This window comes from Mizuhopecten yessoensis, unplaced genomic scaffold, assembly GCF_002113885.1.
Source record: "Mizuhopecten yessoensis strain PY_sf001 unplaced genomic scaffold, ASM211388v2 scaffold1405, whole genome shotgun sequence".
Taxonomy (NCBI): domain Eukaryota; kingdom Metazoa; phylum Mollusca; class Bivalvia; order Pectinida; family Pectinidae; genus Mizuhopecten; species Mizuhopecten yessoensis.
This window is the reverse complement of record NW_018404030.1, coordinates 715,571-739,865: the sequence shown is the minus strand read 5'-3', so window position 1 is coordinate 739,865 and position 24,295 is coordinate 715,571. Positions and strand designations below refer to the sequence as shown.

The following is a 24,295-nucleotide window of genomic DNA, read 5'->3' as shown; positions in this document are numbered from 1 at the left end:
CACTGGTAAGGTAACCTGACACTTAGCACCCAATCTCGCTGAAAAAAATTCAAATAGGTCTACTCATTTGGGTCTGCCTCTACACCTAGGGACTTAATTCTTGGCTTTGAAATGGTTGAGATACCCACCCCATAATCATATATACCATTGCTGGGCATGAAGAGACGGATGCAATTATGATATTAATATTGATTCTGGGTTCTGACCCTACCCTTAGGGACTGAATTTCTGAGCCATAACTTTGAAACGGTCAAGATCCCATTCAAAAGCCATTTATACCATTGCTGGGCATAAAGATCTAGGTGAGCGAAGTTCTTGTTTACAAAGTTTGGATGTTTTCCACCCAACAATTGAAAGTTATGTAACTACACAATGTTAGCTTTTACATGCAATGGCTGATTACAATCATCCGTTGCTTATTCCAATGTGGTTTGTCAATTACCTGTGAAACAATTTAAATGTTTTTAAGATGACTCCTAGGAATAGTTCAGTCACGGTTCACATCTGACAGTTGATGGAATAGTGTCTAATAGGCACAATATTTTCTTGTTACCTTTAAGATTATTATTTTTTAAATCTTTTGAATTTCATCACTGTCAGATATCCGCTGGTAGGACTCACAGTGCCGCATGGACAGCCCAACCTCCTCCTCAGAGAAAACCAGGTGTGCCTCTCCCCCTACAGTTGGGGATCCCAGATGGCATTCCGCCTCAGTACACTGCCCTAACAGCTGTCAGTCTGGAGGACATACAGGGGCGCTTCAAACTCCTGCATCACTTCTCGGACCTCATATATTCGTCCTGGCGGCTTCTCCCACTAACCTCTACACAGGTAAGTATCTGCATAAGCATTATTTGCATGTTAGAGCATGCAGCTAATAAAACATATGTTTTGCCAAAACATGGTTTATTAGCTCACCTGTCATGGTGCGGCATCCCTCTGTCTGTCCGGCGTCAACTTTTTACTTTAAACAACTTCTTAATAACCTATTAATCAATTGTCTTAAAATGGACCATGGGGATGATATGTCACAGGGGTCAAATATGTTAAAATCTTTTAACGACTTTTTCTGAATAACCAAAAGCCCAGGATGATGATATCCGGCCAGTATGCACGGACGAAGGGTAACTAGGGTTGTTCAAATGGATGACCTTGACTTATATTCAAGGTCACATGCATCAAATATGTTTGAAACTTCAAAGACCTCTTCTGTATATCCATAAGGCCTAGCATGTTGATATCTGGCCAGTATCTTGCTAGGATAAAGGGCTACCAAGCTTGTTCAAATGAATGACCTTGACTTATATTCAAGGTCACATGCATCAAATATGTTTAAAACCTTTAAACAACTTTTTTCTGAATAACCAAAAGCCCAGGATGATGATATCCGGCCAGTAGTATACACGGATGAAGGGTAACTAGGTTTGTTCAAATGGATGACCTTGACTTATATTCAAGGTCACATGCATCAAATATGTTTAAAACTTCAAAGACCTCTTCTGTATAGCCATAAGGCCTAGCATGTTGATATCTGGCCAGTATCTTGCTAGGATAAAGGGCTACCAAGTTTGTTAAAATGAATGACCTTATATTCAAGGTCCCAGGGGTCAAATTTGTTTAAAATCTTTAAACGACCTCTTCTGAATAACCATGAGATGAGGCCTAGAATGTTGAAATTTGGCCAGTAGCATGCTTGGATGAAGGGCTATGAAGTCATTTGAATGACCTTGACCTTCTTTCAAGGTCACATTTGGTAAAATATGTATAAACCTTGAATTACCTAATCTCAATCAACAAAAGGTGGTGATATTTGGCAAGTTACATGCTGAGATGAAGGGCTATAAAGTTTGTTTAATGTAATATCTTGTTCGACTTTCAAGTCACAGGGGTCAAATATTTTAAAATATTTTAACAGGTTCTTTTGAATGACATAAATACTGATATTTTGCCTGTAGCTTTAGTTTAGATCACTTTTAAGGTTACAAGTATGGTATTAGTACCAGGTGAGCGATGCAGGCCCATTGGGCCTCTTGTTATCAGTACTATATAAAATAAGAATATTACAAAATGATTGCTTTAATATTCCAGGTGAGTTACACAGGCACAGTGGGCCTCTTTTATCAAGGCATAGGAACTATTTCCTTTACTTTCTTACTACTCACTTCTTTTATTGATATACATATTTTATAACTATGTATTAAAAAAAAGATTCCAGTATGTAAAAGGACAGCTGAAAAACCAACCACCATTATCAATGGAACCGTTTAGCTTTAGCTGTAGCACAATCAGTAGTAAATGTAGTCTTACGTATCATTGTTTATCTCCACAGTCAACGCTCACACGGTACGAGACTGGGATGAGGGGAATCATTGATGGAAGGTTACGGCCACTCCTGTCGCCTAGGGTCTACACACTTCCTCTCGTCAGGGCCATTGGCAAGACCATGGTACAGGGCAAGAACTATGGTCCACAGATCACTGTCAAACGCCTGTCTACTAGGTAAATAGCACATAATATCAGTCATTCTTTATGTCAGAGGATATTGTTGCCACAATATTAAACAATGTCTAACAGATGATGAACATCGTCCTCATTCCACTTCTCAAAGGAGAGGTTGAGTGTGTGTAAAAAACCCAGTCTAAGCAACCACCTCTACTCTGTAATCTACATCTAAACCTGTATATGGGTTATACTTACTTTTTGTTGAGGGGTAAGAAGTGTAAACCATGTTATCTACATCTAAACCTGTATATGGGTTATACTTACTTTTTGTTGAGGGGTAAGAAGTGTAAACCATGTTATCTACATCTAAACCTGTATATGGGGTTATACTTACTTTTTGTTGAGGGGTAAGAAGTGTAAACCATGTTATCTACATCTAAACCTGTATATGGGGTTATACTTACTTTTTGTTTAAGGGTAAGAAGTGTAAGCCATGTTATCTACATCTAAACCTGTATATGGGGTTATACTTACTTTTTGTTTAAGGGTAAGAAGTGTAAGCCATGTTATCTACATCTAAACCTGTATATGGGGTTATACTTACTTTTTGTTTAAGGGTAAGAAGTGTAAGCCATGTTATCTACATCTAAACCTGTATATGGGGTTATACTTACTTTTTGTTTAAGGGTAAGAAGTGTAAGCCATGTTATCTACATCTAAACCTGTATATGGGTTATACTTACTTTTTGTTTAAGGGTAAGAAGTGTAAGCCATGTTATCTACATCTAAACCTGTATATGGGGTTATACTCATTTTTTGTTTAGGGGTAAGAAGTGTAAGCCAGTGTTTACCCAGATTGCCCAGCAGGTTGTGAAGTTGAAGGCAGAAGACCTGAGACTGCCTGCCCGTGCCTGGAAGGTGAAGCTGATAGGAGAAGGGGCAGATGATGCTGGCGGAGTGTTTGATGATACTATAACAGAGATGTGTCAGGTAAGAAGGTTTGTTGTGTTTACATGATGTGATCTGATTTTGACTTGTCAAATTTGTGTAGTATCATGGTTTTTAGCCCAAAGGGCCAAGCAAGCTTATGCTGTGGCATTGCCCTCCATCGTCTGTCAACTATCTTGTGTCAACCTTTTGCTGTAAACAACTTCTTAATAACCAATTAATCAATTGTCTTAAAATGGACCATGGTGATGATATTTGGCCAATTGCATGCTTGGATGAAGAGCTAACAAGTTTGTTCAAATGAATGACCTTTGCACATATTCAAGGTCACAGGGGTCAAATATGTAAAACAAACTTTAAACAACTTCTTAATACTAGTATCCAAAAGGTCTAGGATGATGATATTTTGTCAGTAAAATGCTCAGACAAAAAATTACGAGGATTGTTCTAAAGAATGACCTTCATCCTTATTCAAGATTGTAGTGGTCAAATGGTTTAAATAAAATTTAAAAACTTCATCTGAATAACCATAAAGCAACAGGAGTTGATATTTTGCCAGTAGAATGCTCAGATGAAGAGCTATTAAGTTTGTTCATGTGGGTGATCTTGACCCACTTACAAGTTCACATACAGTGTGTATGGTCAAATGTGTATAAACCTTTAAACTACCGAATCTCAGTAAACAAAAGCATAGGGTGGTGATATTTTGCCAGTAGCATGCTCAGATGAAGAGCTATCAAGTTTGTTCATGTAGGTGATCTTGACCCACTTACATGTTCACATACAGTGTGTATGGTCAAATGTGTATAAACCTTTAAACTACCGAATCTCAGTAAAAAAAAGTTCTAGGATCGTGATATTTGGCAAGTTGCATGCTGAGATGAAGGGCTATAAACTTTATTCAGTTTAATGACCTTGTTAGACATTCAAGGTCACTGGATTGCTCATTTTGCCTCTTGTCTGAAAATTGCCAGCTATATTGATATGATATATCATCATTTTGTCAAGGACAGCACTGTCAGCAGGCCATGCTTGGATTATATAACATTAATAACAATTGTACATATGTATTACAAACTCAAGTGACCATTAAGGCCCATGGGCCTCTCGTGAGTGTTTAAGTTTGTTATTGCTATTCCACAAGGACTTGAAAGATCTTTCTCAAATTTCATATGAATGTTTCATTTGAGAGTTATTATTAATAAAACAAGATGGCCATCAGGCAGCAATCTTGGATTTTGAGATTTGAAGATTGTTATCCCTATTTCTCAAAAAATAAAAACTGAAAAGTAACCTCAAATTGATAGGATACTCTCAAACCCAATATATATATTTTCAGCACTTCACAACAACATATAACAGGTGTATAACACTCACTCAGCTGTGGTGACCAGCTTGGGCCCACAGATCTCTTGTTCTACAATAAGTAAGGATTCCAAATTATTTATCAGTTTCACAAAGATTTGAATTACATTCTTGATTACCTTGTATGTTTGACAGGAGCTAGAGATGAGAGTAGTCCCATTGTTAATAACAACACCGAATGCTCAGAACGAATCTGGAAACAACAGGGACAGGTAGGTGTAACCAACAGATATGTAGGTGTAAACAACAGGAACAGGTAGGTGTAAACAACAGGGACAGGTACATGTAGGTGTTAACAACAGAAACAGGTATGCATAAACAACAGGGACAGGTGGGTATAAACAACAGAGACATGTAGGTATAACAGAGACAGGTAGGTATAAACAACAGAGATAAGTAGGTATAAACAACAGAGAAGGTAGGTATAAACAACAGAGATAGGTAGGTATAAACAACAGAGATAGGTAGGTATAAACAACAGAGATAGGTAGGTATAAACAACAGAGACAGGTAGGTATAAACAACAGAGACAGGTAGGTATAAACAACAGAGATAAGTAGGTGTAAACAACAGAAACAGGTAGTTGTAAACAACAGAGGTAGATTGGTATAAACAACAGAGATAGGTAGGTATAAACAACAGAGATAGGTAGGTGTAAACAACAGAGGTAGGTAGGTGTAAACAACAGAGGTAGGTAGTTGTAAACAACAGAGATAGGTAGGTATTAACAACAGAGATAGATAGGTATAAACAACAGAGATAGGTAGGTGTAAACAACAGAGGTAGGTAGTTGTAAACAACAGAGATAGGTAGGAGAAAACAACAGAGATAGGTAGGTGTAAACAAAATGGCTAAGGTGACGATATTTGACCAGTAACAGGCTGGGATGTAAGGTCGCCAAGTAAGTTCAAATTAATGAACTCAAGCATATTCAAGGTCACAGGGGTCAAATGTGTTTATATCTTTTAACAGATTCTTTGAATGATTTTGAGTTATAGGTAGTGATATTTTGCCTTTATTTTTGTCATCATTATTTTTCTATTTTATCTCAAAAATAGCATATAGGATAGGTAACAGTGGTAATTATCTTTCAATCCCTCTGCTAAGGAGATAGAAATGGGGGATTTTAACCAAATCTGGTCTAGAGCATCCTATGGCAAGTAGGACTCAATTTTATGTAAGCTGAGTATGTGGCCCCCAAGGGGACGGCACAATGGGGTGCCCAATAGGGGAAATAGAAATAAATCAATAAAATCCTTCACTTTCTGTTTGGATTGAGGGATTTCATACGATTGTTAGGCATGAAGAGAAGAAAACATGTAAGCTACCAGGACTGCCCGGAGGTCCAAACTCATCCCAGGAGACTTGTTCCTGACACCATGTAATGCTAGTTATTAGCAGATGAGATTGATCTACCTATTCAGTTCACTATCTACAAGGTGGTTCCAGGAATGACAAAATAGACCGAATGATGTAGCAATAAAGGTAGTACAACACTTTTCTGTACTAAGTACAATGTACAAACACTATTCAAAATAGTACATAAATAGTAAGCATAAGTATCACTTTTCTTTCCATCCAGATTTTTGTTGAACCCATCGTTGACTTCTGATGAGGAAATGGAAATGTTTAAATTCCTCGGTATCCTGTGTGGAGTGGCCATCAGGACAAAGAAACCCTTGGACCTCCACTTTGCACCATGTGTTTGGAAGTTACTGGTCGGCATCCCCCTCCAACATGAGGATCTAGAAGAGGTAAGTAGATACTAATTATCATCCCCCTCAAACACAAGGATCTGGATCTGGATCATTGGTAGCTGGTTACTGAGATCATGGACCATTGGCAGCTGCCTAGTGAGATCATGGAGTATTGGTAGCTGGTTAGCGTGTCTGAATTAATGGTAGCTGTTTAGCGTGTCTGGATTACTGGTAGCTGGTTAGCATGTCTGGATTAATGGTAGCTGGTTAGCATGTCTGGATTAATGGTAGCTGGTTAGCGTGTCGGGATTATTGGTAGCTGGCTAGTGAGATCATGGGTCATTGGTATGTGGTTAGTGAGATCATGTATCATTGGTAGCTGGTTAGTGTGTCTAGATTATTGGTAGCTGGTTACCGTGTCTGGATTATCGGTAGCTGGTTAGCGTGTCTGAATTAATGGTAGCTGTTTAGCGTGTCTGGATTATTGGTAGTTGGTTAGCGTGTCTGGATTCTTGGTAGCTGGTTAGCGTGTCTGTATTAATGGTAGCTGGTTAGCGTGACTGGATTAGTGGTAGCTGGTTAGTGTGTCTGGATTATAGGTAGCTGGCTAGTGAGATCATGGGTTATTGGTATGTGGTTAGTGAGATCATTGATCTTTGGTAGCTGGTTAGTGAGCTCATTGCTGATCATTGGTAGCTGTCAAGTGAGATCATGAACAATTGGTAGCTGGTTAGCGTGACTGGATTAGTGGTAGCTGGTTAGTGTGTCTGGATCATTGGTAGCTGGCTAGTGAGATCATGGATTATATATATGTGGTTAGTGAGATCATGTATCATTGGTAGCTGGTTACTGAGATCATGGACCATTGGTAGCTGCCTAGTGAGGTCATGGGTTATTGGTAGCTGGTTAGAGTGTCTGGATTATTGGTACCTCCAACACGAGGATCTAGATGAGGTAAGTACAAAAAAAGACTCTTATAATCATCCCCCTCCAACATGAAGATCTAGAAGAGGTCAGTACAAAAAAGATACTTCTTATCATCCCCCTCCAACACAAGGATCTAGAAGAGGTAAGTAGATTCTTATTATCATCCCCCTTCAACACGAGGATCTAGCAGAGGTAAGTACAAAAAAGATACTTATAATCATCCCCCTCCAACACGAGGGTCTAGAAGAGGGAAGGACAAAAAAAGATACTTATATCATCCCCCTCAAACACAAGGATCTGGATCTGGAGCATTGGTAGCTGCCTAGTCAGATCATGGATCATTGGTTGCTGGTTAGTGAGATCATGGATCATGGGTAGCTGCCTAGTGAGATCGTGGATTATTGGTAGCTGGTTAGTTATATCATGGATCATTGGTAACTGGTTAGTGAGATCATGGATCATTGGGAGCTGCCTAGTGAGATCATGCAAAAAAAATACTTATTATCATCCCGCTCCAACACGAGGATTTAGAAGAGTTAAGTACAAAAAAAGATACTCATTATCATCCCCCTCCATCCAACACGAGGATCTAGATGAGGTAAGTACAAAAAAAAACCACTTATTATCATCCCCCTCCAACACGAGGGTCTAGAAGAGGGAAGGACAAAAAAAGATACTTATCATCATCCCCCTCCAACATGAAGATCTAGAAGAGGTCAGTACAAAAAAGATACTTATTATCATTCCTCTCCAACAGGAGGATCTAGAAGAGGTAAGTTCAAAAAAAGATACTTATATCATCCCCCTCAAACACAAGGATCTGGATCTGGAGCATTGGTAGCTGCCTAGTGATATCATGGATCATTGGTAGCTGAGTAGATACTAATTATCATCCCCCTCAAACACAAGGATCTGAATCATTGGTAGCTGCCGAGCTAGATCATGGATCATTGGGAGCTGCCTAGTGAGATCATGGATCATTGGTCGCTGGTTAGTGAGCTCATTGATCATTGGTAGATGGTTAGTGAGATCATTGATCTTTGGTAGCTGGTTAGTGAGATTATGGACCATTGGTAGCTGCCTAGTGATATCATGGATCATTGGTAACTGGTTAGTGAGATCATTGATCTTTGGTAGCTGGTTAGTGAGATCATTGATCATTGGGAGCTGGTTAGTGTGTCTGAGGATCTAGAAGAGGTAAGGACAAAAAAAGATACTTATCATCATCCCCCTCCAACATGAAGATCTAGAAGAGGTCAGTACAAAAAAGATACTTCTTATCATCCCCCTCCAACCCGAGGATCTAGAAGAGGTAAGTTCAAAAAAAGATACTTATATCATCCCCCTCAAACACAAGGATCTGGATCTTGATCATTGGTAGCTGGTTACTGAGATCATGGACCATTGGTAGCTGCCTAGTCAGATCATGGATCATTGGTAGCTGCCTAGTCAGATCATGGATCATTGGCAGCTGCCTAGTGAGATCATGGATTATTGGTAGCTGGTTAGCGTATCTGGATTATTGGTAGCTGGCTAGTGAGATCATGGGTTATTGGTATGTGGTTAGTGAGATCATTGATCCTTGTTTGCTGTCTAGTGAAATCATGGATTATATATATGTGGTTAGTGAGATCATTGATCATTGGTAGATGGTTAGTGAGATCATTGATCATTGGTAGATGGTTAGTGAGATCATTGATCATTGGGAGCTGGTTAGTGTGTCTGGATCATTGGTAGCTGCCTAGTGAGATCATGGACCATTGGTAGCTGCCTAGTGAGATCATGAACCATTGGTAGCTGGTTAGTGAGATCATGGATCATTGGTAGCTGGTTAGTGAGATCATGGATCATTGGTTGCTGGTTAGTGAGATCATGGATCATTGGTATGTGGTTAGTGAGATCATGGATCATTGGTATGTGGTTAGTGAGATCATGGATCATTGGTAGCTGGCTAGTGAGATCATGGATCATTGGTAGCTGGTTATTGAGATCATGAACCATTGGTAGCTGGTTAGTGAGATCATGAACCATTGGTAGCAGGTTAGTGAGATCATGAACCATTGGTAGCTGGTTAGTGAGATCATGAACCATTGGTATGTGGTTAGTGAGGTCATTGATCATTGGTAGCTGGTTAGTGAGATCATTGATCATTGTTTGCTGTCTAGTGAGATCATGGATTATATATATGTGGTTAGTGAGATCATGGATCATTGGTTGCTGGTTAGTGAGATCATGGATCATTGGTATGTTGTTAGCGTGTGTTGATTAAAATTATTTTTAGCTGGTTAGTGTGTCTGGATTATAGGTAGCTGGCTAGTGAGATCATGGGTCATTGGTATGTGGTTAGTGAGATCATTGATCATTGGTAGCTGGTTAGTGTGTCTGGATTATTGGTAGCTGGGTAGCGTGTCTGGATTATTGGTAGCTGGTTAGGGTGTCTGGATTATTGGTAGCTGGTTAGCGTGACTGGATTAGTGGTAGCTGGTTAGTGTGACTGGATTATTGGTAGCTGGTTAGTGAGATCATTGATCATTGGTAGCTGGTTAGTGTGTTTGGATTATTGGTAGCTGGTTAGCGTGTCTTGATTATTGGTAGCTGGTTAGTGTGACTGGATTATTGGTAGCTGGTTAGTGAGATCATTGATCATTGGTAGCTGGTTAGTGTGTTTGGATTATTGGTAGCTGGTTAGCGTGTCTTGATTATTGGTAGCTGGTTAGTGTGACTGGGTTATTGGTAGCTGGTTAGCGTGTCTGGATCATGGCTGGTTTGTGAAGATTTATCAGTGTTTGGTAGGTTTGAGAGGTAAAGGATCAGTATTGACATGTTTATAGGAGATAACATTTCAGTAGTGTCTGGATTAATGTATTATGTACTCTGTCATATTTTTATTTACAGGTAGATCACCTCTATATACAGAGTCTGATTGGCATTTCTGACATACAGAAGAGTGGTGTCAATGAAACCAACTTCCATGAGGTACAACACAACTGTTTACATGCTTGTTTATACCTTCTCATATTCCTGTCGATTTCAAAGTCAAATAATAACACATTTATCAGAGTTCATATTATAAAGAAACATTTTTAGCTCACCTGGCTGGAAGTGAGCTGATGCTGTGGTGCAACGTCCATTGTCCGTCCGTCCAGAGTAAACTTTTTACTTTAAACAACTTCTTCTGAATAACCAAGAGGCCTAGGGAGTGTTGGCATGAAGGACTACCAAGTTTGTTCAAATAAACGACCTTTGCCCATTTTCAAAGTCACAGAGTTCACATATGTTAAAATGTTTTAACAGATTCTTCTAAATTACCAGAAGGCCCAGGATGTTAATATTTGGTTAATAGTATGTTGGGATAAAGGGCTAGCAAATTTGTTAAACCGAATGACCTTGACATATATTCAAGGTCACTAGGGAAAATATGTTAAAAACATTTTAAAGACTTCCTCTGAATAACCAAAATGCCAAAGATGTTAATATTTTAGCAAGTAACATGCTAGGATGTAGACTACCAAGTTTGTTCAAATGAAAGACCTTTGCCCTTTTCCAAGATGACGAGTCAAATATGTTAAAATCTTTCAACAACTTCTTCAGGATAACCACAGGGCCTTGGATGTTGATATTTTGTCAGTAGCATGCTGGGATAAAGAACTTCCAAGTTTGTTCAACTTGACTCATATTCAATGTCACAGGGGTCAATTATCTTTAAAAAAATTCAAACATTTTTTTCTGTTAACCAAAAGGCCCAGGTTGATGATTTTTGGCCAATATCATGCTGTGACAAAGGGCTTCCAACTTTGCTCAAATAAAAAAAATAAAAATGGCTTGTTCTAATTAATTCTCATCAACTCATTTTCAAGGTAATGGGGGCCAAATGTTTTGAAAGTTTTTAAGAGCTTCCTCTGAATAACCAAACAGCATGGGGTTGTGTTATTTTGCCAGTAGAATGCTTCAGAGAAAGAGCTATCAAGATTTTTGTTTGAATGACCTTGACATATATTCAAGGTCACATTTGGTAAAATGTGTATAAACCTTTAAACGACCTAATCTCGATAAACAAAAGATGTAGGGTGATGATCTGTGTCGGGTTGCATGCTGAGATGAAGGGCTTTAAAGACCTTGTTCAAATCAATGACCTTGTTCAACTTTCAAGGTCACAGGGTTCAAATGTGTTTAAATCCTTAACAGGTTCTTTTGAATTACTTATAATCATAAATACTGTTATTTTGCCTGTAGCTTTATTTTAGTCCAATTTTAAGGGTAGAAGTGTGAGATTAATACCAGGTGAGCGATGCAGGCCCATTTGGCCTCTTGTTTATATAAGATGATTAGCATTGTGATATAAAATTGCACAGACAGCTATATGACTATGAACCAACTGACCAATATTACTGAAGGGAATCAGATTTACCCAAAGAAAATAGGTTTGTAGAACTAAGCCAATTGATTTTCAAAACAATGATCACTTGATCTTGCTTTGTACAGTTCATTCCACTGGACAGTTTTCTAGGACAGAGCTCAGACGGCCGTCTGATTCCAGTGATTTCCGGTGGAAGTACCATTCGTCTCCACTTTCACAATAGGCGAGACTATGTTGAGGCTGCTCTCAACTTCAGGCTGCATGAGATGGATCGACAGGTGAGTAGTCTCCCTTGTTAGCTCACCTGGTCCAAAGGACCATGGTGAGCTTACGTGCCATCCTTCGTCATCTGTCAACTTTTCCTTTAAAATGCTACCAGTCCTGAACAGCTTTAGTGTATTTTGACTAAATTTGGCTTGAAGTATCCTTGTGTAATGGGAATTTAGTTTTGTTCAAATGGAGGTTGTGGCCCCCCTGAGGGTAGAGCATCCTTGATACTCCAGGGATTATGCTCACCAACGTTACCTGCACCCGTGGAATTAGAAGGCTCAGTGCACCACCTTGTGGATGAGAAAAGAAGACTAGTTTGATCCTTTTAAGAATATCGCAGCCTCGCAACGTTAAAATTATAATCATCCAAGGACAGGTATCAGCCTAGTGATTGGTCAGGTATTTTTTGCTGAGACCATTTTGCTACGAAATATTCCAGAGAGTGCAGAGAGTGTAAGTAATCCTAACCCCTGGAGTAGTGAGGATTGGGGCGGAGGGGCGGGGCGCAATAAGTGATATTAAGGTAAATCTTAAAAATCGTTCCTCTTCCTCTTTACACATGGAAGGATTTAAACCAACTTTATCTAGAACTTTCCTGGGGAAAACGGACTCATGTTTGTATAAAAGAGGATCGTGGCCTCCCTGGGAGCAGAGGGGCTGGGCCCAATAGCGGGAACATAGTGAAATGTTTAAAACCCATTGTACAAATTGATGGATTTGTCTGCGAACACTGATGCAAATACAACCAAATTTGAATCAAATGATAAAAATTGTCTCTATCTAACTGTCAAGCACACCTGAATGACAAAATAGCGCAAGGATACGGGTGGTCGTATCTTTTATAGGCTGTCCTTTGGTACAGGGGTCAGGCATGCACAGTGTGTTTTGACCTTTTAAGGTCAGTGTCGAGCACCTTGTAGAGAGACAAGTGCTATGTAACCGGACACTGGAGGGCTGGAATGGAAGAGAATTTCGTTGAAATCAATGCATAACTTTAGAAGGAGTTGTCCGGAAAAGTTTCAGTATTTTTTTCAACAAAGGGTCATAACTTCATAAAAAAGGGTCGGAATGAAAAAAAAATACCTAGATGCACAAGTTCAGGTGGTAGTTATCATAAAATCTGGAAAGTTTGGTTGAAATTGGTCCATTACTTGAGAAGGAGTTGTCCGGACAGACAGACAGACAGACAGACAAGCTGATTCCAGTATTCTCCTCCCTCTAACTTTCTTGCGGGGTTATAACAAGCTGATTCCAGTATAACCCCCCAAACTTCGTTGTGGGGGTGTAATAAATACACAAATAAATATTTTCATGATAGAATTTGGGAAATATTCAAAATTAAAGAAACAGTTGTTTAAAAGTTTATTCAAAGGTTTTAAATTTTGATGCATTTGGGGGCCAAAACATGCCTAAAGCATTTATAGTCCTTTGCCTGGACTTTTTACTCACATTGCGTGCTAACGATAGGTGCTCTGCCAAGGAGGCTTGGTTTGGTTTGGTTTGGTTTGTTTTACGTCCTATTAACAGCTGTGGTCGTTTAAGGATGTGCCAGGTTTTGGGGGTGGAGGGAAGTGGGAGTACCCAAAGAAAAACCACTGAGCTGCAGCCAGTACCTGGTGACTGCCACGAACCCACAATCCTAGTGGTAGCAGAATGTCAGACACCTTTAACCACTAGGCAATCGTGGCCCTGCAAGGGGGATATACTGCATGCAAATTTCTGAAGTTTGAATTTGACTTTACATTGTGATTTGTCTCTCATACTTCAACAGTGTTACAGCTTATAGAACAGTTTCTGATTTGAAAACACTTATATGGAATAAATCTTTAGGTTATTGTCTTGTAACAGCTGTTTGATATGGAATGAATTTTTAGGTTATTGTCTTGTAACAGCTGTTTGATATGGAATAAATCTTTAGGTTATTGTCTTGTAACAGCTGTTTGAGTTGATATTATTTAATTTGTTGATTTTTTTCACAGGTAGATCTTGATAAAGATGTATTACTTTTGTATTGTACATTGTATCTCTGATTCATTGAAATACATTTTGAGCATTGTGGAAAATAAATCCAAAAGGCTTTGTTGTTATTATTTGTATATGATGCATTTCGCCTCCTGAAATGTTAATTGTTTAAACAACTAATGTGACAAACAGCTTGTAAGTTGTTAATATGTTTGTTACGGTAATTGTACAGGCAGCAGCAGTGAGGGAGGGCATGGCGTGGATTGTACCGGTGCCCCTACTGACACTACTGTCTCCCCGGGTCCTGGAACAGATGGTGTGTGGAATGGAGGATATGAATGTTGACATCCTCCGCAAAGTTGTCAGGTTGGTCGTAATTATAAACTCTAATCAGAAAAGACAAATTTATGTTGTCATTTTAATTAAGTCGGGAAGAATGTGAGTGATTTAGTTAGGTAGGAAATTAATAGTTAGTCTGGCATGCATGAATCTGTTGTCAGTTAAGAGATTAATGCTTAAAATCAGGTATGTTTGAATTTTTGGCACCGATATTTTTGTCAAGTAGAACATAATAGTCTAGGAAAACTCCATCTTAACTAACAGGCAGATTTTATTAAAACTTCACTTGAATGATCAGTATATTATGTAGTTGTGCTGCAGCATTTTAATTTAAGATATCAATACTTTTTAAGGTAGTTATGGCCCTCTATGTGAATTAACTTGTCCGGAAACCCCAAGGTCAAGGTCACTAAATTATATATAAACATCTGCAGGGGGCATTAACTATCCTCTGGATGGCAGTTCTAGTTTCAAACTGCATGGGAAAGTTATTACCATAAAAGCTGAAAGGGTTCAATAACCATCATTGTCCGACTAATTTTCTGAGTAATGCTGCTTTATTCAATTGTGGAAACAGTGTTGTTTTTTTATTAACTTTTGTGATATAATTTCCACTACTACTGCAAATCAATAGTGCATGGGGCTACATAAATCTGTGGCCCATGGGGCTGTATAAATCAGAAGTCTATCGAGCTATATAAATCTGTAGTCTATGGGGCTATATAAATCAGTCGTCTGTGGGGCTATATAAATCAGAAGTCTATGGGGCTATACAAATCTGTAGTCTATGGGTCTGCATAAATCAGTAGTCCGTGGGGCTATATAAATCAGTAGTCTATGGGGCTATATAAATCAGTAGTCTATGGGGCTATATAAATCTGTAGTCTATGGGGCTATATAAATCAGTAGTCCGTGGGGCTATATAAATCAGTAGTCCGTGGGGCTATATAAATCATTAGTCTATGGGGCTGTATAAATCAGTAGTCTATGGGGCTGTGTAAATTAGTAGTCTGTGGGGCTATATAAATTAGTCGTCCATGGGGCTATATAAATTAGTCGTCCATGGGGCTATATAAATCTGTAGTCTATGGGGCTATATAAATCAGAAGTCTATGGGGCTATATAAATCTGTAGTCCATTGGGCTATATAAATCAGTAGTCCGTGGGGCTATATAAATCAGTAGTCTATGGGGCTATATAAATCTGTAGTCCATTAGGCTATATAAATCAGTAGTCCGTGGGGCTCTATAAATCAGTAGGCTATGGGGCTATATAAATCAGTCGTCCATGGGGCTGTATAAATCAGTAGTCCGTGGGGCTATATAAATCATTAGTCTATGGGGCTGTATAAATCAGTAGTCTATGGGGCTGTGTAAATTAGTAGTCTGTGGGGCTATATAAATTAGTCGGCCATGGGGCTATATAAATTAGTCGTCCATGTGGCTATATAAATCAGTCGTCCATGGGGCTGTATAAATCTGTAGTCTATGGGGCTGTATAAATCTGTAGTCCATGGGGCTGTATAAATCAGAAGTCCATTGGGCTGTGTAAATTAGAAGTCCATTGGGCTGTGTAAATCAGAAGTCCATTTGACTGTGTAAATCAGAAGTCCATTGGGCTGTGTAAATCAGAAGTCCATTTGGCTGTGTAAATCAGAAGTCCATTGGGCTGTGTAAATCAGAAGTACATTGGGCTGTGTAAATCAGTAGTCTGTGAGGCTATATAAACCAGCAGTGACAAGGTCAAAGGTCAGACTGCAATATCTTGGAACTCCTTCAGGTTCTGAAGTTGTCACTATCAAATTTTAACCAGTTAGTGTATTGAAGAATTGTCACACTCAAAGTATATTGTAAAGCTATAAATTACTGTGTCTTTGTAGCTTGTTAGAAGGACTCTTTATTGCGTTCATTGTTCAATTGTGTTACATTTATACTTAGATTCATATGTTGGGTACATCATGCACACCCATAATTTTATCATTAATATCAAAACTTTTGTTTCACAGATACCGAGGCATAGACGAGAAAAATGAAGTTGTGCGCTGGTTTTGGGAAGTGCTGGAGTCTTTCAGCAATGATGAGAGGATCCAATTCTTGCGTTTTGTATCGGGAAGGACACGGTTGCCTGCCAATCCCTCAGATATATCACAGCGATTCCAGATCATGAACTCTGATAGAGTTAGTATTGACTATTGATGAGATGTTTAAGGAGTGTTTAAGTGCTATTCATTGTCAGTCTGATTGTTGCTGTGCTGTAGTTTGAGTTCCTTGCCCCTCGACACAGTCAAGGACAATAGATAAGAAATAAATAGCACGTTTTAATGTCAAATCTAAATCACATTCAATTGACTTTGGATTTGATTCCCTCATTTTTAGGTCACCTGACTTTAGGTCGTCGCCGTACGCCTTGCATCATGCGTTAAATTTTATCTTGTGAGCATGATAATTAAAAAATCACCCTGCGTTCGTGGTCTGTCCATCTCTCCGTCATTCCTTCCATTCTTAAACAATTCTTGTTAGCGCTATTTCTCAGAAAGTACCAGGGGATCATTCTCAAATTTGATAGGAAGGTTTCCCATGGTGCTTAGTTATACGCACATCAAATTTTGAGACTGATCACAAAACCAAGATGGCCGACAGGCAGCTATCTTTAATTTGAGAGTTAAAGTTTGTTAGCTCTATTTCTCAGAACGTGCAGAAGGGATTTTTTTCTCAGGTTTCACACAAAGTTTCCCCGTGGTCCATAGTTATGCATATAAAATTTTGGGACTGATCATAAAATCAAGATGGCCAACAGGCAGCCATCTTTAATTTGAGAGTTAAAGTTTGTTAGTGCTATTTCTCAGAAAGTAACAGAGGGATCATTCTCATATTTCACGTGAAGGTTCCCCATGGTCCTTTGTTGTGCATATCACCCCTGATTGAGAAAAGAATACACATACTGTTACCCACCGCATGTATCGTAGGAGACGACTAATGTGGGAACCCCCTGCAGAATTGGGGATTTGCTTTGGTGTCCTCTATTTGGGGACACAAAAGCGACCATAATAAATCTGCTGCGCCCATTGCACTATTTGGGATCTTTATCTTTCTTTCTACTTCTAACTACCTTTAATTTCCTAACGCCTTGCTTGGCAACACCTCACTTTCGGCTTGAATGTTGAACGTTCGCCCAGGTGAGGAAGGTAATGGGTTCTGTCCCCAGGCTGGGGCATACCTTAAAAATGGTAGTTGCTATTCCCTGCTTAACTTTCAGCATTTAGCAGAATGGCAACAACTAGTTCACCCGTTGTCAGTATAATGTGACCAGGCGGAATGCTGTGCTGGGTGCCTTCGGCATGGTATTTCAGTGAGATAGCACTATAAAGTCGGCATCGGAAATGGGTTATGGAACTTTGATTTTTTTTTTTTTAAAGAGCAGTTCTGCCTAGCACTGCAGAGTAATTCTACACCCTGGTTAGCCTCCGCTGACCATCTTTATCAAATTTAATGTTACATAACATTTAAGATCAAGGGCAGCTGAGATAATCTTCAATCCAAGTAGAGATTTTTTTTAGATTGTATGTATAATGTGTATGTTGTTGTATATAAACATGTAGTTTTAAATGTTGAAAGTTTTTGTAATAGATTCAGAGAAAATAATTACTGTCGTTTTTGTTATTACTGGCATAAACAGAGAAATCTTTCTCAAATATAGATTTCCCTTGATCCAAACTTGTGAATGTTTCATTTTGAGACTGATGGGGGAAAACAAGATGACTGCTAGGCAGCCATATTTGAATTTAACAGTTACAGTTTGATTGCTTGATCAGACCAGAAGAAAATACAATGTTATAAAGAAATTATGATGGTGGTTACCAAGATTCCCCTTGAATACCTTGATCATAGAATGGTCTATAATAATGTTAATCTCCTTTTTCTTTGTAGGGTGCTGACTGTCTGCCTACATCACAGACATGTTTCTTTCAGCTTCGCCTACCTTCCTACCCTAGTCGTGAGGTTTTGGCTGAAAAGTTGCGCTATGCCATATACAATTGCCGGTCAATAGATATGGACAACTACATGCTGGCGCGGAATGTGGAGAATGACGCACCATCCGATGATGAGGAGATGGAGTATATGTAGACAGAAGGAAAGACAACTAATCGGCAATGATCTCCCATTGAAGAGATATAATCTCCATGACTAAATTCAAAATGCTTCTACCTATGCTTGGATGTGTGCTTGAAAACACTTTGTCTGAAAGTTATTTGGGAAAGCCTTTCGTTTTTGAGATAACATAATGCATGGTTAGGTTTAAATGGACCTGTAAAGTAGTCTTAGGTTATAAAATTACACTTAAGGCATGTTGCTCGAACTACACTTACATCAAAGGTGGGAACACCGATATTGTAGGTGTGTCTCTGACACTACACTAATATACAAAGTGTCACTTGTGCACGATGGCACGATGGCCAGATGGCGTATAATGGCAATTGTGGTTGATACAAATAGAGGAATGGCTTTAACAATAAATACAATTTCATTTAAAAACTATATAATCTTGACTTTACAGTATGTTTTTGGTATCTGTAGCTAGATGTTCAAATTACATAATTCAAAAAATGTGTTTTCATGTTTATTATATAAAGGACATTGTATAATTTGACACATGTAAATACACACACAGTCTCATACAACCACACTGTAACAAAACTGCCTTGTACATATACTTTCAAGGTCTATGTGAAATATTTAAAAAATCTTCTAACAACTTCTGCTGTATAATCAAAAGGACCAGTATGATTCTACTGGCCAGTAGAATGTTGGGATGAAGGGCTATCAGGTGTGTTTAAATCAATGACCTTCACCCATGTTCAAGGTCACAGGGGTCAATTGATTAAAAACGACCTATAAACAACTTCTTCTAAATAACATCTGAAACATCATGTAACATTAAGCGATCCCAAAACTGTAACTTTGACTTACTTCCTGGGTCAAAACATGGAATTTTCACATCCCTTCACTATAATCGTATGCAGTTGCTTGGCTTAAAGAGACACATTTACTCATACTATCAGGATTGGATTGGGAATCCAGCCCAAACTAAGGGGCTTACTTTGTGGTCATAACATAGAACCAGTTCAGATCAAAACCATATAACCAAATATAGTATTGCTGTGCATGAAGAGATGATTACCTTCATGCTACTAGGATTGGACCTGAGGGCCCGCCTCACCCCTTAATATGTATCCTTTAACTATATATTAAATTGGTACATTGACATAAAGAAACAAATATATGTTTATATCCTTAGTGTCATTTTTGCTACTAGGGATTTAGTCGTTTAAATAAAAAAAATCTGGGTGAGATAAAAAAATAAAAAAATATCAAGGTTCCTGCATGGGCTTCTTCTTGACATTTTGTATACATAATTTATCATATCTGGTACAGTTGTGTGACGGCACCATGCACCAAAAATAGTGTCACATATCGTGCATGCATCGTGCGCACACCATTCACACATGCATGGTATATATATAAATTTCTCATCATATTGATTAAGATTACGTTCAATTTTACACAATGCGACGTGTCACACAGTATTACTAAAATCAATTAGACTGTCAACAATGGGTTTGGCTCCCAGGTAACAGAATAGTTAAATAACATTTTGTTGATTGACTGGAGTTTATCTGGCCTGTGTCTGACACAAGGAGGTGACTTGTGATGATCGACGTATGACCATTATGAAAACATAGCGACGCTAAGTATTTATCTTTTTGTTTTGGATTTTTCACACATAAACGTAATTTCTAAATTTAAGAACATATAGATAGATTAAGATGAGCTTATAGATGTAGTTAGAATATAGAAACATACTTAAAAAATCAAGTTTATATGTTAAAACACGAAACCGTATATATTAAGCCATTCCTCAATTTACACCAACCACGATTGTTATCGCACAACATTCGTCCATCGTGCGCACAAATGTACATCAGCATTTTATTTTTTTATTGTTAGCATATTGTGCACACGGTGTGTGTATAACGTGCGCTGTCATGCAACATTGTGCGATCCCAAAACTGTATATGATTTGACTGTCACATCATATGCATTTAGTGTGATATAAATATTTTGCTTAGCTAAGTTATTTTGAAATAAATGTGTTTAGTGCTACTTATAATATTCTTAAATTCCAAACTGTGATATTGCCAAGATATGACAGAAAGCAGTCTGTGAACATATATTTTAATTTAATTTTGACTTTTATTGGCCCCCATCATCATCAGATGGTGGGCTGATCACGTGTCCATAGTCAGTCCGTTGTTTGTCCATCTCTAGATGATTCTTGTTGTTTTTTGTTAAAAAAAAAAGTACTCGATGAATCAAATTTCTCAAATTTATTTCATATGAAGGTTTCCTTTTGTCTATAGTTGTGCATGTTTCCTTTTGTCCATAGTTGTGCATGTTTCGTTTTGGGATTGTAGGGAAAACAAAATGGCCACCAGGAAGCTGTCTTTGATAGGTCTAGTTTGTCTACGTGACAGGAAGTACTTGAAACATCTTTTACGTATACATACTGTATGTGTATAGATTTCCCTTGGTCCACAGTTGTGCATGTTTTATTTTGGAACAGATTATTTATCCCTATTCCTCAAGAAGTACCAGACTGATCTTTTTTTAAATTTCATGTCAAGGTATTCTTTGGTCTATAAATGTGCATGTTTGATCTGGGGACTGATTGGGGGGAAAAACAAGATAGCTGCAAGGTGACCATATTTGATTATGAAAGTTCCAGAATATTGCACTATTTCTTAAAAGGCAATTGACACATATATCAAATTTCAAATATACGATTCCTGTGTTTCACATTGAATACTGCATTAGTCAAAAGGTTAAAGCTTCCTGGGATAGGGTCCAATGAAGTTTTAAAAAAAAATGCATTGACCTATATTCAAACTCATACAAGTCAAATATGTGAAAAACTTCAAACGACATCATCTGAAGAATGAAAAGGTCTAGAGCCATGATTATAGGCTTAAAGCTTCCTGGGAGTTAGCGTAACAAAGTGTGCAATAAAAAAATGACATTGATTTGTATTCAAGATCACAGCTAGGTGTCAAATATGTCAAAAATTCAAACAACTTCTTCTATAGAAAGGAAAGGCCTAGAAACCTAATACTAGGCTGGTAGCTTCCTAGGATAAAGCCCAACAATTTTTCTAAAAAAATGACCTTGATCTGTACTTATAACAGGGATAAAATATGTCAAAAACTCCAAACAACTTCTTCTCATGAATTGAAAGACTAAGGATCATGATATTAGGCTGGTGACCTTGATCTGTATTCAAGGTAACAGGGGTCAAATATATATGTCTGAATCCTCAAACAACTTCTTCTGAAGAATGGAAAAGTCCAAAATCATGCTATTATGCTGGGAGCTTCAAGGGATTGTGTTCAACAATCTTTGAGAATAAAAATGACCTTGACCTGTGTATAAGGTCACTTAGATTAAATAGTTAAAGACCGCACATGACTTCTTTTAAACAGGGATGCATGGAAGCTTCTTAGGATAAAGCCCAACAAATTTTCCCAAAATATGGCCCTTGTTCTGTATTCAATGTCACATGGCTCAAATACTTTGAAAATAACAATGGCCCCTATTTGGAAGGGAGACAAAAATGCTCAACCCTCAAGGTAGCTTTCTTAAATGTCCTGCCTTCAGCAGAATACAGACAATACATTCAAGAACCTCACGTATGTGGGGGTTGAGAAAGTGAAAGTAGAGATGGGTCATATATTATTCCAGTTACTTCAATTAAGGTTAATAGAATGCATTTGATATATTTGGTTAAAGTGTGATGTAAAAATGTGTGCAATTGTTGTGACAAACAGGTTTTTATGTTATGTACGTGTTTACTGTTTACACCCATATGTCTGCCAAATAAAATATTGTTGCATATATAAGGTTTTGTTCTCTGTTATGGGGATGCATTTCCTACTTTTTGTCTTGGTTTTTATGTCCCCTGCAAAGAATTGATGACATCTAGGGATCGGATGACTCTTTTGTTATTGTAGTCGTTGTCTGGTTTCCATGCAATAATTGCCGAGGAATGCTTTGATTTTCATGAAACTTTCTACAAATGTTTATATTCATGTTAATTTCCCTCTCTAGATTGATTTTGAGCCAAATCTAAAAATTGACATTGATTTAAGTGACAATCTTTCATTTTGTGAAAAGTCACTTTATTTCCATCCAATAATCCTAGGAGGATTGGTTTGATTTTCATAAACTTTCCACAAATACCTGCAGCATCAATTACCTCAAGTTCGATTTTTAGCAAAATCATTAAGTGAACAATACAGGCCCTTTGGGCCTTTTGTTTTTGAACTTAAGTGCAAAAACTACTTTTTATACGCCCGTCAAATTTGACAGGAGTATTATGGTGTGGGGTTGTCCGTACGTCCGTCCGTCAGGCGTAAACTTTTGTTTGTCCGGCAATCTCCTACTACATTTTTCGAACAATCTCTTTGAAACTTGGTATACATCATAATCGTGATATGAAGTTGTGTCTCCCAAAAACGAATTTTGATTCGACGATTTTTACAAAAGTTATTGCCCTTTGTTTATTTCAGTATTTGATTTTAGTTCGATAATCTTCTCGTACATTTTTTGACCGATCTCTCTGAAACTTGGTAAACATCATAATCATGATATGAAATTATGTCTCCCTTAAAAGAATTTTGATTCGACAATTTTGCAAAAGTTATTGCCCTTTATTCATTTCAGTATTTGATTTTTTGTCTGGAGATTTTCTCCTACATTTAATATAGCATGTCAGCTAACCACTCTTGGAATGATGCAGATCGTATTTCAATGTAAGAAAGTATATAACACTATATGGCATTCGACGGGCGTATATTGTTCTGCTCCGCGGTACTCTTGTTCCATTTCATAGTTATGTGGCATTTAACAAGTAAAAACTTGAACTATCAGAATGCTACATTGTAGGTATGCCTTCCGTACTCATGAAACACGAAAACCTTGTTTGGTTAGTTCGGCTATTTACTGAAGTGATGACATGATCTAGTAGATGTTTCGGTAGTAGTTAGTAAGGTTAGGTAAGCAAGGATGATTCGGTACATTTTAAGGCAATTATTACTGAAGTATTTTATATAAAATTAGCAACACATAACACATAGTAAACAAAGTACAGTGTTGAAACATTAGTCCAACTGCCAAAAACCTTATAATAACAACTTTTGGGAAGAACTGAAACGTCTAATACCGAAACATCCCAGTACCGAAACTACCCTAGTAGGCTTTTCCTACTGAAATACCTGTACCCAACATGATCGCAGATAACAGTTAATCTCTTAAATTTTGTTTTGAAATATTTAATGCCTACCTTCAAATTCTTTAATATTATTACAATGCCACAGCTGTCAAGTCGTTTCGCATTTAAAAAAAAAACTTTCAATAAACAGCTGGACAGAAGGAACTAGAATTGTAAGCCAAAGGCTAACTAATAGTACCCCCTCCCTTATTAGCTCTATTTTGGAAGCATCCCTAGGTGGTGGAGATTCAAAATTGTACAAATGGTGGGGCTGACCCCCCGGGCTAAGGGGTGGGACCAAAAAAAGTTTATTGCCTGGAAATGGTTGAGATCCCCACCATATAACCACATACAATTGCTGAGTATAAAGAGAAGAATGCACATTTGCTTCCAGGATGGCCCTAGGGTCTGGCCCCACCCTTGGAAACATAGTCCTTGGGCCATAACTTTAAAACGGCTGAGATCCGCACTCAAAAACTATATATACAAATGCTGGGCATAAAGAGACGAATGCAGTCACAATATTAGAATAGACCCTGGGGTCTGACCGAACCCTTAGGGACCTAGTTTCTTAGTCACAGCTTGGAAACAGCTGAGATCACCACCCTATAACCATATAGACAATTACCGATTACAAAGAGATGAATGCACATATGCTTCCAGGATG

General features: G+C 38.1%; 1 protein-coding gene across 4 annotated transcripts in view; it reads left to right on the top strand.

Moving 5' to 3' along the window:
- Positions 1-20,715, top strand: part of LOC110461619 (probable E3 ubiquitin-protein ligase HERC1) — a 153,254-nt gene extending 132,539 nt beyond the window's left edge. For all 4 annotated transcript variants that reach the window (XM_021515182.1, XM_021515163.1, XM_021515171.1 and 1 more), the window contains 10 exons: positions 601-831; positions 2,330-2,499; positions 3,267-3,432; positions 4,891-4,967; positions 6,338-6,509; positions 10,275-10,355; positions 11,862-12,014; positions 14,201-14,334; positions 16,313-16,484; positions 18,234-20,715. In XM_021515182.1, coding sequence (XP_021370857.1) covers positions 601-831; positions 2,330-2,499; positions 3,267-3,432; positions 4,891-4,967; positions 6,338-6,509; positions 10,275-10,355; positions 11,862-12,014; positions 14,201-14,334; positions 16,313-16,484; positions 18,234-18,431 — 1,554 coding nt within the window. In that variant the 3' untranslated portion in view covers positions 18,432-20,715. The remainder of the gene's footprint in view (positions 1-600; positions 832-2,329; positions 2,500-3,266; positions 3,433-4,890; positions 4,968-6,337; positions 6,510-10,274; positions 10,356-11,861; positions 12,015-14,200; positions 14,335-16,312; positions 16,485-18,233) is intronic.
- The last annotated feature ends 3,580 nt before the right edge of the window (positions 20,716-24,295 follow it).